Genomic DNA, 12,910 nt, shown 5'->3' with positions numbered 1-12,910 from the left:
ATCTTCTATTTTTATTAAGTTCTTATTGAAATAAGTTCTAGTGTTTTACAAGGATGCAGTACTGAACTTAGAAGACAACTTTCTCAGCACATGCACGCACACAAAGACACCATAATGTAGGTCAGATATTTGCATGGTGAAGTCATATTCCATACGGTCTATGCACCTATCATTCTGCCACCATATTGGTCATGTTCCCTGTATCCTATAATGCTAATATTCAATGTACACAAAGGAAGCAGACTGTTTCTCCTTCCAGCCTCGGTTTGGTTACGGTACATTAATTTTAATGGGAGAAAATCAAGATGGCCGCATCATGGTAAAGGTCTCTTCCCTAAACTGTCTGCCAACCTCAACTCCATAAACTTGCTAAACAAGAAATTGTTGTTTACACAATTGTATAGCAAAAATAATATTTTAGATACTGCACTGTTTAGTACCAGCTGTGCATACACTACTGATGTATTTATATTGGTTTTGTTTTCTGGTAAAAGTGTTCTTGTACAAAGCGATTTTTACGATAGTTTTCCTTTAAACTTTGTGTACATGTATTATGAAACGGATTACGTAAAGTGTTTCACAGAAAAGTAAGACATTAGTGAAAGCATGTTCATCTTAGAGCAAGTTCGAGTGGGCACAAATAGTCGACCCGTGGTTGACTACTGACCAGCAACTTACATGCGCAGTGACGCACTCACTCAAACGACTCATTTGGAAGTCTAGTCAACATTCTGCCTTTTCGCTTTAGTGTCACTGGTTCCCCTCTGCTGTTGGGACCAGTGAAGAAACCATGGGCTGGTTACAAATGGTCGACGACAGTAGTCAACCAATGGTTGACCAGCCATTGGGTTCAAGTGCAAATGGTCAACCTTTAGTTAACCCTTGTGCACACTCAAACTTGCTCTAAGTAAGGGTCTAAAGACGCTCAGAATACTCATTCACTTCATAAGAAACATCGCCTTTCCAAAATGATAGTCTCTAGGTTCAAATACAAGTGTTCCTTTTTGTCGCAACACCAGCCATTCTAACATGCTCCCAGCAAGAACACTGCATCGGCAGCTGGGGAACAGTCAGTGTTTAGTACAACTTCCAAGGTTTTCATTTTAAGCCGTTTCTCCTTTTACAAAATGTATGCTAAACTCATCTTGAAACCACAAAAACTAAAGCAGCAACAGATTCCACTACAGTAGCAACAGATTCCAAAGCATAGTACATGTTCATCACAAAAGTGTATCACAGAAATTTATCTTACAGAACAACTACCACAGAGAAAAGACAACTAAGTAATTGACACCAAACACAATTAAGTATACCACTTTTCTTCCGTCGTGTTGGCAGTTTTCCATTCATTGTAATACATGTAGCACTCCGCACTAAAGCTAAAAATAGAAGCTTAGTACCCGGATTTCAGATAAACATGCAAAACTTCCCTAGCATACCCGCGTAGAGGACATAGTTTTATGCTCACTCGAGTTAAACTGCTACAACAAGTGCCACGTGGCGCGTTATGATGGTGTGGAAAATTTGTCTGACAGCCGGGTGTTTTGTTGGCAGTGTCCCTACATGTATTTTGTCAATATCTTTGTTCGGGGTTGCCAGTCAGAAGCCATACAACCGTTAACTGCTGTGTAGCCAGGGATCACACCCAAATTACGATACAACCTGGGAAGCAGCAGCCAGGGGATCACCTTAAGGGGATGCAACTTTTTGTTTCAGATATCAATAAAAACCACAAGGAAAACTGACTGGGTAAAATTTTAAATGATTTTAAATTATTTATAAATTTACCCAGTCAGTTTCCATTGTGGTTTATATTGGTCTTTTTTTTAACAACACGTCTGTAGCTTGGGTTTTAAGTTCCATCAGTGAGTTTGAAATGGTGTGCTTTCAGGTCATGGTTTGATAAAGACATGTGTGTATACTTGAACAGCGATGATCTGGTACTCCAAACCACTGTTGTATCTTCATACAGATGTCTCCCGTTCCAATCTCTTCCCTTTTGCTGCATCCAACGTCTTCTTCTCCCCATTCTGTCCTTTTACACTTTCCAAATCTGGCCCCAAATGCCACTCGGCATCACGAGCCACCACCATTGGTCCAGCTACGTTGGGATTACTCTTTGATTTCCGTCGACCTCGTTTGACCTCTCCAGAGCTCAGAACGACCTCGGGGTCCGATTCGACCTCTCGCTCCTCGCGGACGAATGCTCGCAGCTCTTTCTCTCGGGCTTGGACATCTTTTACGGACTGAATACTAGATGGTTCCATTTCATAGTAGGGATGCTGTCGAAGTTTGATTTGAACTTTGACCTCGACACATGCTTCTCTCTCGTTGTGGATATCATGGCTGAGCTGAGTATTCTTGCGCTGAAGATGAGATTTATGCAAAGCATGAAATGATCAGTAAGGTATAAACCAAGCCACCAAAACTCTAAGAAACGGACACATCCAGGAATTTAATTTTGGGGTAATAGATATTAAATTTGCATTGAGGATAAAGAATATTCATTTTGTTTTTTACCCATATACACAGGTGTGTGTTATCACTGTATACTCGTTACAGGCACATCAGAGTGTGGGTTCGAGTCCCCAGCCGTGACACTTGTGTCCTTAAGCAAGACACTTTACCATTGCTTCGTCCTTCGGATGGGACGTAAAGCTGTTGGTCCCATGTGTTGTGTAAGGCATGTAAAAGAACCCAGTGCATTTATCGAAAAGGGAAGGGGTTCGCCCCGGTGTTCCTGGTTGTGGCTGCTGTATGCGCTGTAGCACCTTGTAAACCCTGGGTGCTAAATAATTGGGTCTCAGAATTCATCACTGCAATAACCCATCTTTCTGAAAGTTTGTATATACTCAGTGCCTTGACTACCTTCTTTGGTAGATATGTGCGTTATATAAGACTTTGATATTATTATTATTATTACTAGGGTGGGATTCAAACCCACGACCTTTGCAATTCTAGAGCAGTGTCATACCAACTAGACCACCGAGATTGCCCGGTGGCTCGGTGGCAGTTTAGAAAATATACATTTGTTTTACAATAAATCTTTTGCCGACTTACCTCTAGTTCTTGGTTTTCTCGTATGAGTCTATTCAGGATAGTCTGGAGCTCCCGGTCATCATCTTCATCATCCTGAGGTTAACCAGTGTTAAGGAGAAACGTAGGATGTCATGGCTAAGAGCATCAAACTCAAGTTCTGGTGGTTAAGTCATCACAGTGTGGGTTCGGTTTCTGGTCATGACATTTGCAAGGTACTTTACTATAATTGCTTCTCTTCACCCAGGGGTATAAATGGGTACCTGCGAGGGTACAGGTGTATAAAAAAGCTTTTAGAGCGCCACGGCAGCTCAGGGCTATATACTCACCAGGGAGCTGAGAAAGACGAAAGAAATGTTATTGGCCAAATGACCAGGGCACTAATGAAATGTGCATTGAGACGATTATTGTGAAATGCGCTATATAAGAACTTGTTATTATTATGTCAGACTCTATGAAATGGAGTCTCTTGTCGCTCAGCCCTGGTACATGTATCTTCTCAGTTTCTCAGCTCAAATCAATATGACCAAATTGGGGCTTGACTGAAAACATAGTCTGGTGTCCTTTCAATTAAATGAAAACCACTGATAACAACTGCTACTGCATAGGGGATACTTGTCAAAGAAGGTTTAATAACAACAATATTTGGGGGTTTTCTAGCTTATTATACACCATGTCTCAAAGCAATTCCAACATTATTACCCCTGATCACTGGGCCTTTTCATTTCTTAAACCATCTCAGATCGCCGGGGAGTTTACAGCCTATGCTTCCAAATATGTGGCACACTAAGCTAAACCAACCACCAGAACCACAAGGTACCCATTTACCCCTGGTTGGAGAGAAGCAATTACAGTTAAGTGTCTTGCTCAGTGTCACGACCGGGGATCGAACCCACCTCTGCTAAACAGAAAACAGCAGAGCTTGAGTTTGGTGCTCTTAATCGCTCGGCCACAGTGTCTTGCTCAGGGACACAAGTGTCACGACCAGGGATCAAACCCAAACTCTGCAGAACAGAAACAGCAGAGCTTGAGTTCGGTGCTCTAAACCGCTCAGCCACAGTGTCTTGCTCAGGGACACAAGTGTCACGACCAGACCCACACCCTGCTGAACAGAAACAGCAGAGCTTGAGTTTGGTAACCGCTTGGCCATGACACCCCATGTATCCTTTGGAAATTTGGCGCTATATAAATCCAGTTACTACTAATAGTATTCATATTATTATTATCTGTGGAGATAAAGGATACACTATCAGTGCTGCTATCTGATGACATGAGGCTATCCGTACTGTCCATTGGGTAGGTGCGACAATGGTGAGAGTGTGCCTCACAGATCTCCGCTTTCAACCTCAGTACCTCCTGTCGCTCAGCCTCAACTCGCTTTAATAACTCGTTGTGTATGGATTGAAGCTCCTCCTGTTCAGCCATTACCTCAGCTTGAGACAACAGCAACAGACGGATCATCTCTGATGAAAGACCACATCACAATCAATTTTATCTGTCATTTCAATCATTGTTCAATTCTTGTTTTTCTTAGTTTTGGGTTTGAACAAAGACAAATTAACTGGAGTAGGAGTTGAACCAATGACCTCCAGATTGATATACAAACTGAGCCATCCATCTCCCTGTAAAGCCCGGTTTATACTTCATACGAATGCGAATGCGAAGCGAATTTGACGTGAATTTGACGTCACAATCCCTCTTTCGCAACAATATTCGCGAGTGAGTTGAGTTGAGTTGAACTGCTGCGAATTTTTCGTTGCGAATTTGTGACGTCAACATTGATATCGCATTTGCATTCGCATTCGCAGGAAGTATGAAATGGGCTAAAGTCAATATCTTTGTTCAGGGGTGCCAGTCAGAACTGTTAGCTGCAGTGTGGCCAGGGATCACACTCAAGTTTACGATACAACCTGGGAAAACGGCAGCCAGGGGACGCGACTTTTTAATATTAAATATCAAGTAATAAACCACTCAGGGAAACTGATTGGGTATATCAAGGTATCCTTTTTTTTCTTGTTTGTGTTTTGAACATTCCATTTGTGCCTTTGGCCACTTTGCTTATACATGTAATTCAATACAATACAACAGTGGCTTCTTATGCTTGTGTATAGTGCACATTTCCGTCACTCAGTGACGATCAAGGCACTTCAACATTCAGTATTTTTCTACCTGGGCCCAATTTCATAGAGCTGCTAAGCGCAAAAATTTGCCTAGCATGAAAATTGTCTTCCTTGATTAAACCAGGATTACCAACCAAATTTTCATTTATTGCATATTGCTTGATACTGGTATTCAGCTGTTATTTGTTTATCCTGAAAATCACGTGGAAATTTGGTTGGTAATCCTGTTTTTATCAAGGAAGAAATTTCTTGCTGAGCAATTTTTGTGCTTAAGCAGCTCTATGAAATTGGGCACAGGTATGTGGGCCTACCTAGATCTTCCTCATCCTGTTTCTTAGCTTCAGCATCCTCCAAGAAGACGGATTCATCCTCATCCTCCTTGCCCTCATCTTCCTTGACTTTCTTGGTCTCTACCGCATCTTTCTCTTTTTCCTTAATCTCAACCACAACCTTGGGAATGTCTTGAGTGCTGTCAACTGTTGCAACCTCCTCCTCCTCATCAACTTGCTGAACATCTAATGGAGTCTTAGGTGCCTGTCTCTTCTTAGGTGTCCTTTCCAGTGACTCCTTGTCAGGATCCCTGACTTCTTGAGAAGCAGTACCTTTTCCTGTTGGGGCTACTTCTACGTCTTTATCTTGGGTTTTTGGTTTGTCATCTTCTTTAGTAATCTTTGTCTCTTTGTCTTTATCAATTTCTTTTTGTTTTTCTTTTTCTCTCTCCTTTCCCTTTTCCCGCTCCTTCTCTTTTTCAATGGCAGCAATTCTTGTTTCCGAAATGCGTCGACTCACTCGCAACTGGAGGGAAACAACGTATAAATTTTAATAAGCTGTACAAAAAAGACTTTAGACATACATTTGTCAACGGAAAATTATCAACTACATGATATATTTGTCAACTTGTGATTTAAGTAGGATTTTAAACTGTGAGTGGTGGGAGTATAATCAAGTGAGGTTTGTGGTAGCACCATGTGTAAATCCTGTTATGATAGTTACAAGGTTGGAGACTTGTTGTTATAAGTTGAAACACAATGGTTTAATGAGTAACTGTAGAACTGGTTGTGTGACATACACTGGGCTTACTAGCATATGAATAAACATGAGTGTAGACTTGTACAAGTCCTTCGTAAGTATTATCACAACAAATCCCTTTTGAGTAGTGTTGGTTCTGAAAAGAACTGGTGGTTGACAACTCATTGTTTTGACTAGTGTGCTCTGATCAACTTCAGGAGAATGCTGGACTCTGTTGCTGGATGCTGCATTTAGTACTGCCTAGGAGGTTAACTGTGATTGGGCTTGGCTCAATGATGCACAAAAGGCAAAACAGGATCAGCTGGGTTGTGATATATATTCCACATTGTATAACTGTTCTCAGCCAAAAAGTATTGTCTACACTAACAAGGCTCAAGGTGTAATACAGGAACTTTAAGATTTTAAGAGAACGTTTCTTACTTTTCTCTTGAGCTGGGTGACTATTCGCTGCACTTCCCACAGGTGTTCTTCAGTCGACTGTAAACAAATTTGAATACAAAAACACAATATAAACTCATGAGACAAATGAATGCATTATAATTAGCATGGGACACAGACAGACAGTGTCTCAGTTTTGTAATATTTTTCATTTGTTTCTTCTGCAACTAGTCAATTAGTAGAGTATGTATTCAAAATGTTGCATTTTCAAGGTTACCATGAATATTCAAATACCTTATTAGCCAATCCCCTGTTGAGTTCCTCGTGCATCTTAGCCAAGATGGCCTCCTGTCTCATCAGCTCATCCTCCAAAGCACTTGTAGAAATAAATAACAACAAAGTTTCAATGTGTATTTGTTTTGCGCCAACATACCCAGTGTATACATCTATCTCTGTGTCTTGCTATATATTTTACTGCCAAGGAGTTCATTTTTATGGAACTCAGGAGAGCTCTCAGTTCTCAAAATGTACTGCATGCCCTGCTTAATAACTACTACCTGGGCAGAAGGTTTGCAAATCGGCCAGGACTAATACTTTTGCTTAGTGAATGGACTTCTCGTTAACGTCACAGTCACTGAGTGAGCTTTTAATTGGTCTCAACCTTACAACTAGCTTGCTCTAATCAGAAAACTCTTCCTTACTTAAGGCTAATCTTAGGACTTAGGACGAGTCCCAACCATGCACTGTAGCATGCAGACCTTAAGATTAATCCTAAGTTAGGATTAGTTAGGGTCCTAACTCTTTGTGAAATTGACGGCTGGAATTACACAGAGGCAACGGAGGCCATAGCCCCTGTGCCCCTGGGTTTGGCCTTGGTGCCCTTAAAGCCCGAATTATTCGCAGCAGTTCAACTTTGCTCAACTACTTGCGAATATATTGCTGCGAAAAGAGGGTTGTGACGTCAAATTCAGCTTAAAACCGGGCTTAAAAAGATCCCAAATGACTTTAAGATTTTCCATTGAAAGTGACCTCCAAAATGAAAATGGCCTTGCCCAGGCAACATGTTCAAAGACAAAATTCCAAGATGGGAGACTGCAGAGTGTGAGACATGTTCGCCTCAATATCGATATCAGCAAAAAGTAATTTAATGAAAAGTTCTATTCGTGTCTATATTCAATTCAATAAAAGCCATTGGACCCTTTCGGTACAGAAAAAAAAATAAAAAATTCACAGATTTACAAATAATTTACAGGGTTTACAGAAGGTAATGGTGAAAGACTTCTCTTGAAATATTAGTCCATGAAATGCTTTACTTTTTGAGAAAACGGTAAAACAATATAAATTCTCGTTAACGAGAATTACGGATTTGTTATAAACACATGTCATGACACGGCGAAACGCGCAAAAACAGGAGTGGGTTTTCCTGTTATTTTCTCCCGACTCTGATGTCCGATTGAGCCTAAATTTCCACAGGATTGTTATTTTATATATAAGTTGTGATACACGAAGTGTGGGACTTGGACAATACTGTTTACCGAAAGTGTATAATGGCTTTAAGCAATTAAGTCAAAACGGATACATGTACGACATGATATGTTTGAAGGAACTCACTCTGTGTTTTCTGGAAGCTCAAGCCGATCTTTAGTCTGGTTCCATCGTAGTGGTTGCGGACACCTTCAACCACACATAAAAAACAACATTAGTTTAAACATGTGCTTTTTAATGACTTGAACTGTGAGATTTCTTTTATCAAAAGTAAAAGACCACTGCTTGAGTCCAATTTTACAGGTGAAACAAATCGTTCATCCATTTACTATTTGGCATTTTTCAGTGTTGGTAATTGAGATGATTCTAGTTTTTATTTTTTATTTTTTATAAACCCTGTTTCAGCCCTAGGAGTAGGTGGCAACGGCCTCTGGAAAAAAATAATTGTAGCCCACACCTTGAAATGGCCTTCAGGCCATGTGTGTCTGGCGACTTGCATAAAAAAAGGGGGGGAAAAACCTGGGGACAGTGGTGCTATCAATAGACCATATTGAATAATCCCTTTGTTGCTATGAAAGTCGCCATATTGTAGGGCAGGCTGTATTTGGTCCAAACACAAACATCAATGAAGCAAACAGCATGCAGCATTCCTGGTTTGATTTGTATGGCTTACGCACGCACACATATACGCTCACAGCCACCATGGGCAGGTATTTGAATGATAACGTCATATGCGATATGGTCTATAGTTATGGAAAAGCATATTCTATTGAGTTTAACAGGTGTTAATTTGAATTTACTTACTTCTTGATCTGTACACCTTTGAATAGTGTTTTCCAGTTGGTAAAGAGAAGGTTGAGGACTCGATGACTGATGTGGAGTGTAGGACACATCACAATGGAGATGTTTTGAATTGTCATCTTAGTCTCTGCCTCCTGCAAAAACAACAGAGGGGGTAAATAAACTGCGCCAATAAAGTATCTAAACACTTACAAATGGTCAGATATATCGGAACCTGAAATAGTATGCCAAAAAATAATTATTCATTTCTATTCACCGTTAATTTCTGCACATTTTGACACATCTTGTGTTGCGCTACGATGTTGTTTAGTGGATTTATGGGCACTTGAGTGGCTTAAGGTCGAATTTCAAAAGTTGCAAAAGCCCCTATTCAAGTTAAATCGTTGTGTTGTGACGAGTAAGATCAGCGTTTCTTTTGCCCGCCCTTTATAAATGATTTGTTTGTCGCGTTTTGGATAAATCGGTTGCGATGAACATCAGCAATAATTGTCAGTAACCAAGCAAAGGGGTCAAAGATGGGAGGCATACAACAAAATGGGTTAACAGCCAGAATCCCTGATTATGGTAAGACAGGGAAAGGTGTTTCAAGATAACAGGAAAGATGGCTCAACTGACCAAACAGGAAAGAGGACGGATCGTTGGTTTGATAGAAGCCGGTATGTCGATTCGAGCTGCAGCTCATCAAGTTGGAACGTCACCAGCGACGGTCAGTAAAATGGTGGAATGGCTACCAAGCTCAGGGAAATGTGGACAACCTGCCAAGGAGTGGCCGCCCGAGTGTGACTTCTGCAGCAGAAGAAAGTGAACAAGTCCATCAAGCCTGACACCACTCTCGAGGGATTGCGACGCATCCTGATCAGGAAATGGCAGGGGATTGACCAGGGACAGATCAGATGTCTCGTTTGGAGTATGAGAAGACGACTCCTTGTCGTTATCAGTAATGGAGGACACACCAAGTATTGAGGACAGGATATCAGCAGTTTTAGAGTTAAAGATACGGCCATAAATTTCATGGTCAAGTAAACGAAACGAGTTTGTGTCTTTTGTCTTGATTTTGTCTGTGTGTGTAGCTTGTGTGAGTTCCCTTCTGGAATTGGGGTGAATAGGGGCTTTTGCAACTTTTGAAATTCGACCTTAAGCTACTCAAGTGCCCATAAATCCACCAAACAACATCGTAGCGCAACACAAGATGTGTCAAAATGTGCAGAAATTAACGGTGAATAGAAATTAATAATTATTCTTTGGCATACTAATTCAGGTTCCGATAAATCTGACTATTTGTAAGTGTTTAGATACTTTATTGGCGCAGTTTAGTTTGGCAGCCCACATGTATGAGATCAAAACTCATTTAGCTGTGTGCACATTACACCCCTAAGAAAATTCTTTGGCTATTTTGTAAACATATGATCCCATCCAAAGGACAAAGCAGTGGTTAAGTGTCTTGCTTAAGGACACAATAGTCACGGCTGGGGATTCGAACCCACACTCTGCTGATCAGAAACACCAGAGTTTGAATTTGGTGCTCTTAACCGCTCAGCGACGGCACTTCCATTGGGCCTGTAAGACCAGTGCCTGTCTTAATCCATGCAGATACAGATAGGGGAGCAGTCTAGCTACCATTATTGACCCATTTCACCTGACGTCATCAGCAGAAAAATCTTGAATGCGCCATACTGGTGGGCAAATTCACTGTGCGTTTTCACATATAACTCTATGCTGCGCGTTATGCATTAAGTGCACATTTTAGGTGCTCACGTTAATACACGTAAACCTAACTGCCCACCAACATGGTGAGCGTGGCACTGGTCGCCGCGTGTGATGCACGTGCAAGGTGTCAATACTTACATTGTTAAGGACGTGAGCGAGATGGACCACCATCCAAGACAGTAGTGTAAAGTTACATTTAGGCAAGACTTGAAGCATACGATTAAACTGGGCTACTCTGGTCTTCACATCAGCAATGGCTGGATGGTAGAAAAAAAACATCAGTTAACATTTGAGAAAATGCTCATGGTATTACTGTGATCCAGAATGGTATGTAGTTAGCACTGGTGCTTGATACAACAAACTAAGCTTGTATCTACTCAAGACTGTTTCATAATAATAGACGCTTCTTATATAGCGGTCATATCCGTCACTCAGTAACGCTCAAGGTGCTTCAAACAATATTTTCATGCAAGGTGTGTGGGACTACGTTTGAATTATGAGACCTACTCATTTTACATAGCACCATGTAGTTTTTTACAAGATGCTATGCCGCAATATGCAGCCAATCAAAACAGGAACCCCTTCTGTTTTTGATAAGCGCACTGGGTTTTTTACGTGTGTTACACAACACACGGGACCAACGGCTTTTTGTCAAATCTGAAGGGCTAAGCATCATGGTCAAGTTTCTTCTTGCTTAAAGATACAGGTGTCAAGACTGGGACCCAAACCCACACTCTGCTGATTAGAAACACCAGAGATTGAGTCTGGTGCTCTTAACTGCTAGGTCACAACACTCCTGTTTGAAAGAGTGTACCCCTATTTCAGAAAGTGAATACTCCTTGAAACAAACATTGTACTACTAAAAAAAGAAGAAAAAAAATCAGTTTTAATAAAATGGGTTGAACTGCACCACTGCTTGTAACTTGATTCACCTCATTCCACTAACCTGCCGTTTCTTCAAGTTTAGGAGCGAGAGTCTTGGTGAGAATAGACTCAGGCAGCTCTCTGAGGTACTGTTTGAGGAGACTCGCTACGTTGTTTGGATCTTGACTACTAAGATCAACCTCTTCATTGCGATTGTATCGACCCTTCAGCAGCTCCACCTTGGACTTAACCCCGGACAAACGATAAATACCAGCAACACTTAGACCTAGCAAAGGAATTTAAGTGAGATGTATAGAGAGTTATTGCCATGGCTTAGGGGGATCTGAAAGGCTGCAAACCACTAGGAACTCCAGTTTAGCGGGGCCGCTAAACAAACAAAAACTTGTATAATTAATACTGGTTTGTACACTGAAATGACTGAGGTTCTTGATATCCAAAAAAGGTTTCACATTTCAAAAGGTGCTTCTGTTTATTTTTCTATTTTTGTATTTTTCTATTTTTGTTTTTGTATTTTTCATAAACAAGTTTCTTTTTAGCATACAGTGGTACTTCCTTCACATTCTTCAACAGTGACCTACAAGGCAGTGGACACTATTGGTAATTACTCAAAATAATTATTATCATAAAACCTTTCTCGATTACGAGTAATGGGGAGAGGATGATGGTATAAAACATTCTGAGAAACAGCTCACTCTGAAGTGACTTAGTTTTTCGAGAAAGAAGTAATTTTCCACAAATTTGATTTTGAGACCTCAAGTTTAGAATTTGAGGTCCCGAAATCAAACATCTGAAAGCACACAACTTCGTGTAACCATGGTGCTACAAGGGTGTTTTTTTCTTTCATTAATATCTCGCAACTTCGACAACCGATTGAGCTACAACTTTCACAGATTTGTTATTTGATGCATGTGTTGAGATACACCAACTGTGAAGATTTGACAATTACCAATAGTGTCCAGTGTCTTTAAGGTTGACTTTCAAACTAACCTTGAAAAAGGTGAAGTTATTATTTTGATTATTTCGAAATGCGAAGTAAACAACTTTCACCTCGTGCCAAATAAAGCTAGGATGTGAATCACGTTTCAAGGTTTTCTCATCAATGTTAACAATGTCCTAATGTCCTACATGTATACCCAAAATTATCCCCAGAAATGTTTTTGTAAGTTTGAGCTCATGAACGCAAGTTCTTCTTACCCTGATCTTCAATAAAGTCAATGCATTCTCGTACTATCTTTGGTAATTCAATTCCATCGTACATCTTGGTATGTTCTACAGCCTCTGCTAAGGGGATACCGAAGACAGGCTTTATTTCCACTGAAACAAAACACATTATTTGTATAATGATAATAATAATAATAATAAGACATTTGTAAAGCGCGCCTAATGCAAAAAGCCTCTAAGCGCATAAAGAGAATAAAATAAACAATGAGAGAAAGATACAAGATACAAGATACAAATAAGCAAATTAA

General features: G+C 40.4%; 1 protein-coding gene across 3 annotated transcripts in view; it reads right to left on the bottom strand.

Annotated features, from left to right (window-relative positions):
* Positions 1–3: 3 nt before the first annotated feature.
* Positions 4–12,910, bottom strand: part of LOC139937615 (uncharacterized) — a 32,754-nt gene continuing 19,847 nt past the window's right edge. For all 3 annotated transcript variants that reach the window (XM_071932842.1, XM_071932843.1, XM_071932841.1), the window contains 11 exons: positions 12,636–12,755; positions 11,503–11,706; positions 10,695–10,813; positions 8,853–8,983; positions 8,175–8,237; positions 6,858–6,939; positions 6,606–6,662; positions 5,468–5,951; positions 4,282–4,499; positions 3,061–3,132; positions 4–2,366 (listed from right to left, as the gene is read on the bottom strand). In XM_071932842.1, the coding sequence (XP_071788943.1) occupies positions 1,965–2,366; positions 3,061–3,132; positions 4,282–4,499; positions 5,468–5,951; positions 6,606–6,662; positions 6,858–6,939; positions 8,175–8,237; positions 8,853–8,983; positions 10,695–10,813; positions 11,503–11,706; positions 12,636–12,755 (1,952 nt within the window). In that variant the 3' untranslated portion in view covers positions 4–1,964. The remainder of the gene's footprint in view (positions 2,367–3,060; positions 3,133–4,281; positions 4,500–5,467; positions 5,952–6,605; positions 6,663–6,857; positions 6,940–8,174; positions 8,238–8,852; positions 8,984–10,694; positions 10,814–11,502; positions 11,707–12,635; positions 12,756–12,910) is intronic.

Source organism: Asterias amurensis, chromosome 5 (genome assembly GCF_032118995.1).
Source record: "Asterias amurensis chromosome 5, ASM3211899v1".
Classification (NCBI taxonomy): domain Eukaryota; kingdom Metazoa; phylum Echinodermata; class Asteroidea; order Forcipulatida; family Asteriidae; genus Asterias; species Asterias amurensis.
This window is presented reverse-complemented; position numbering and strand designations above follow the sequence as displayed.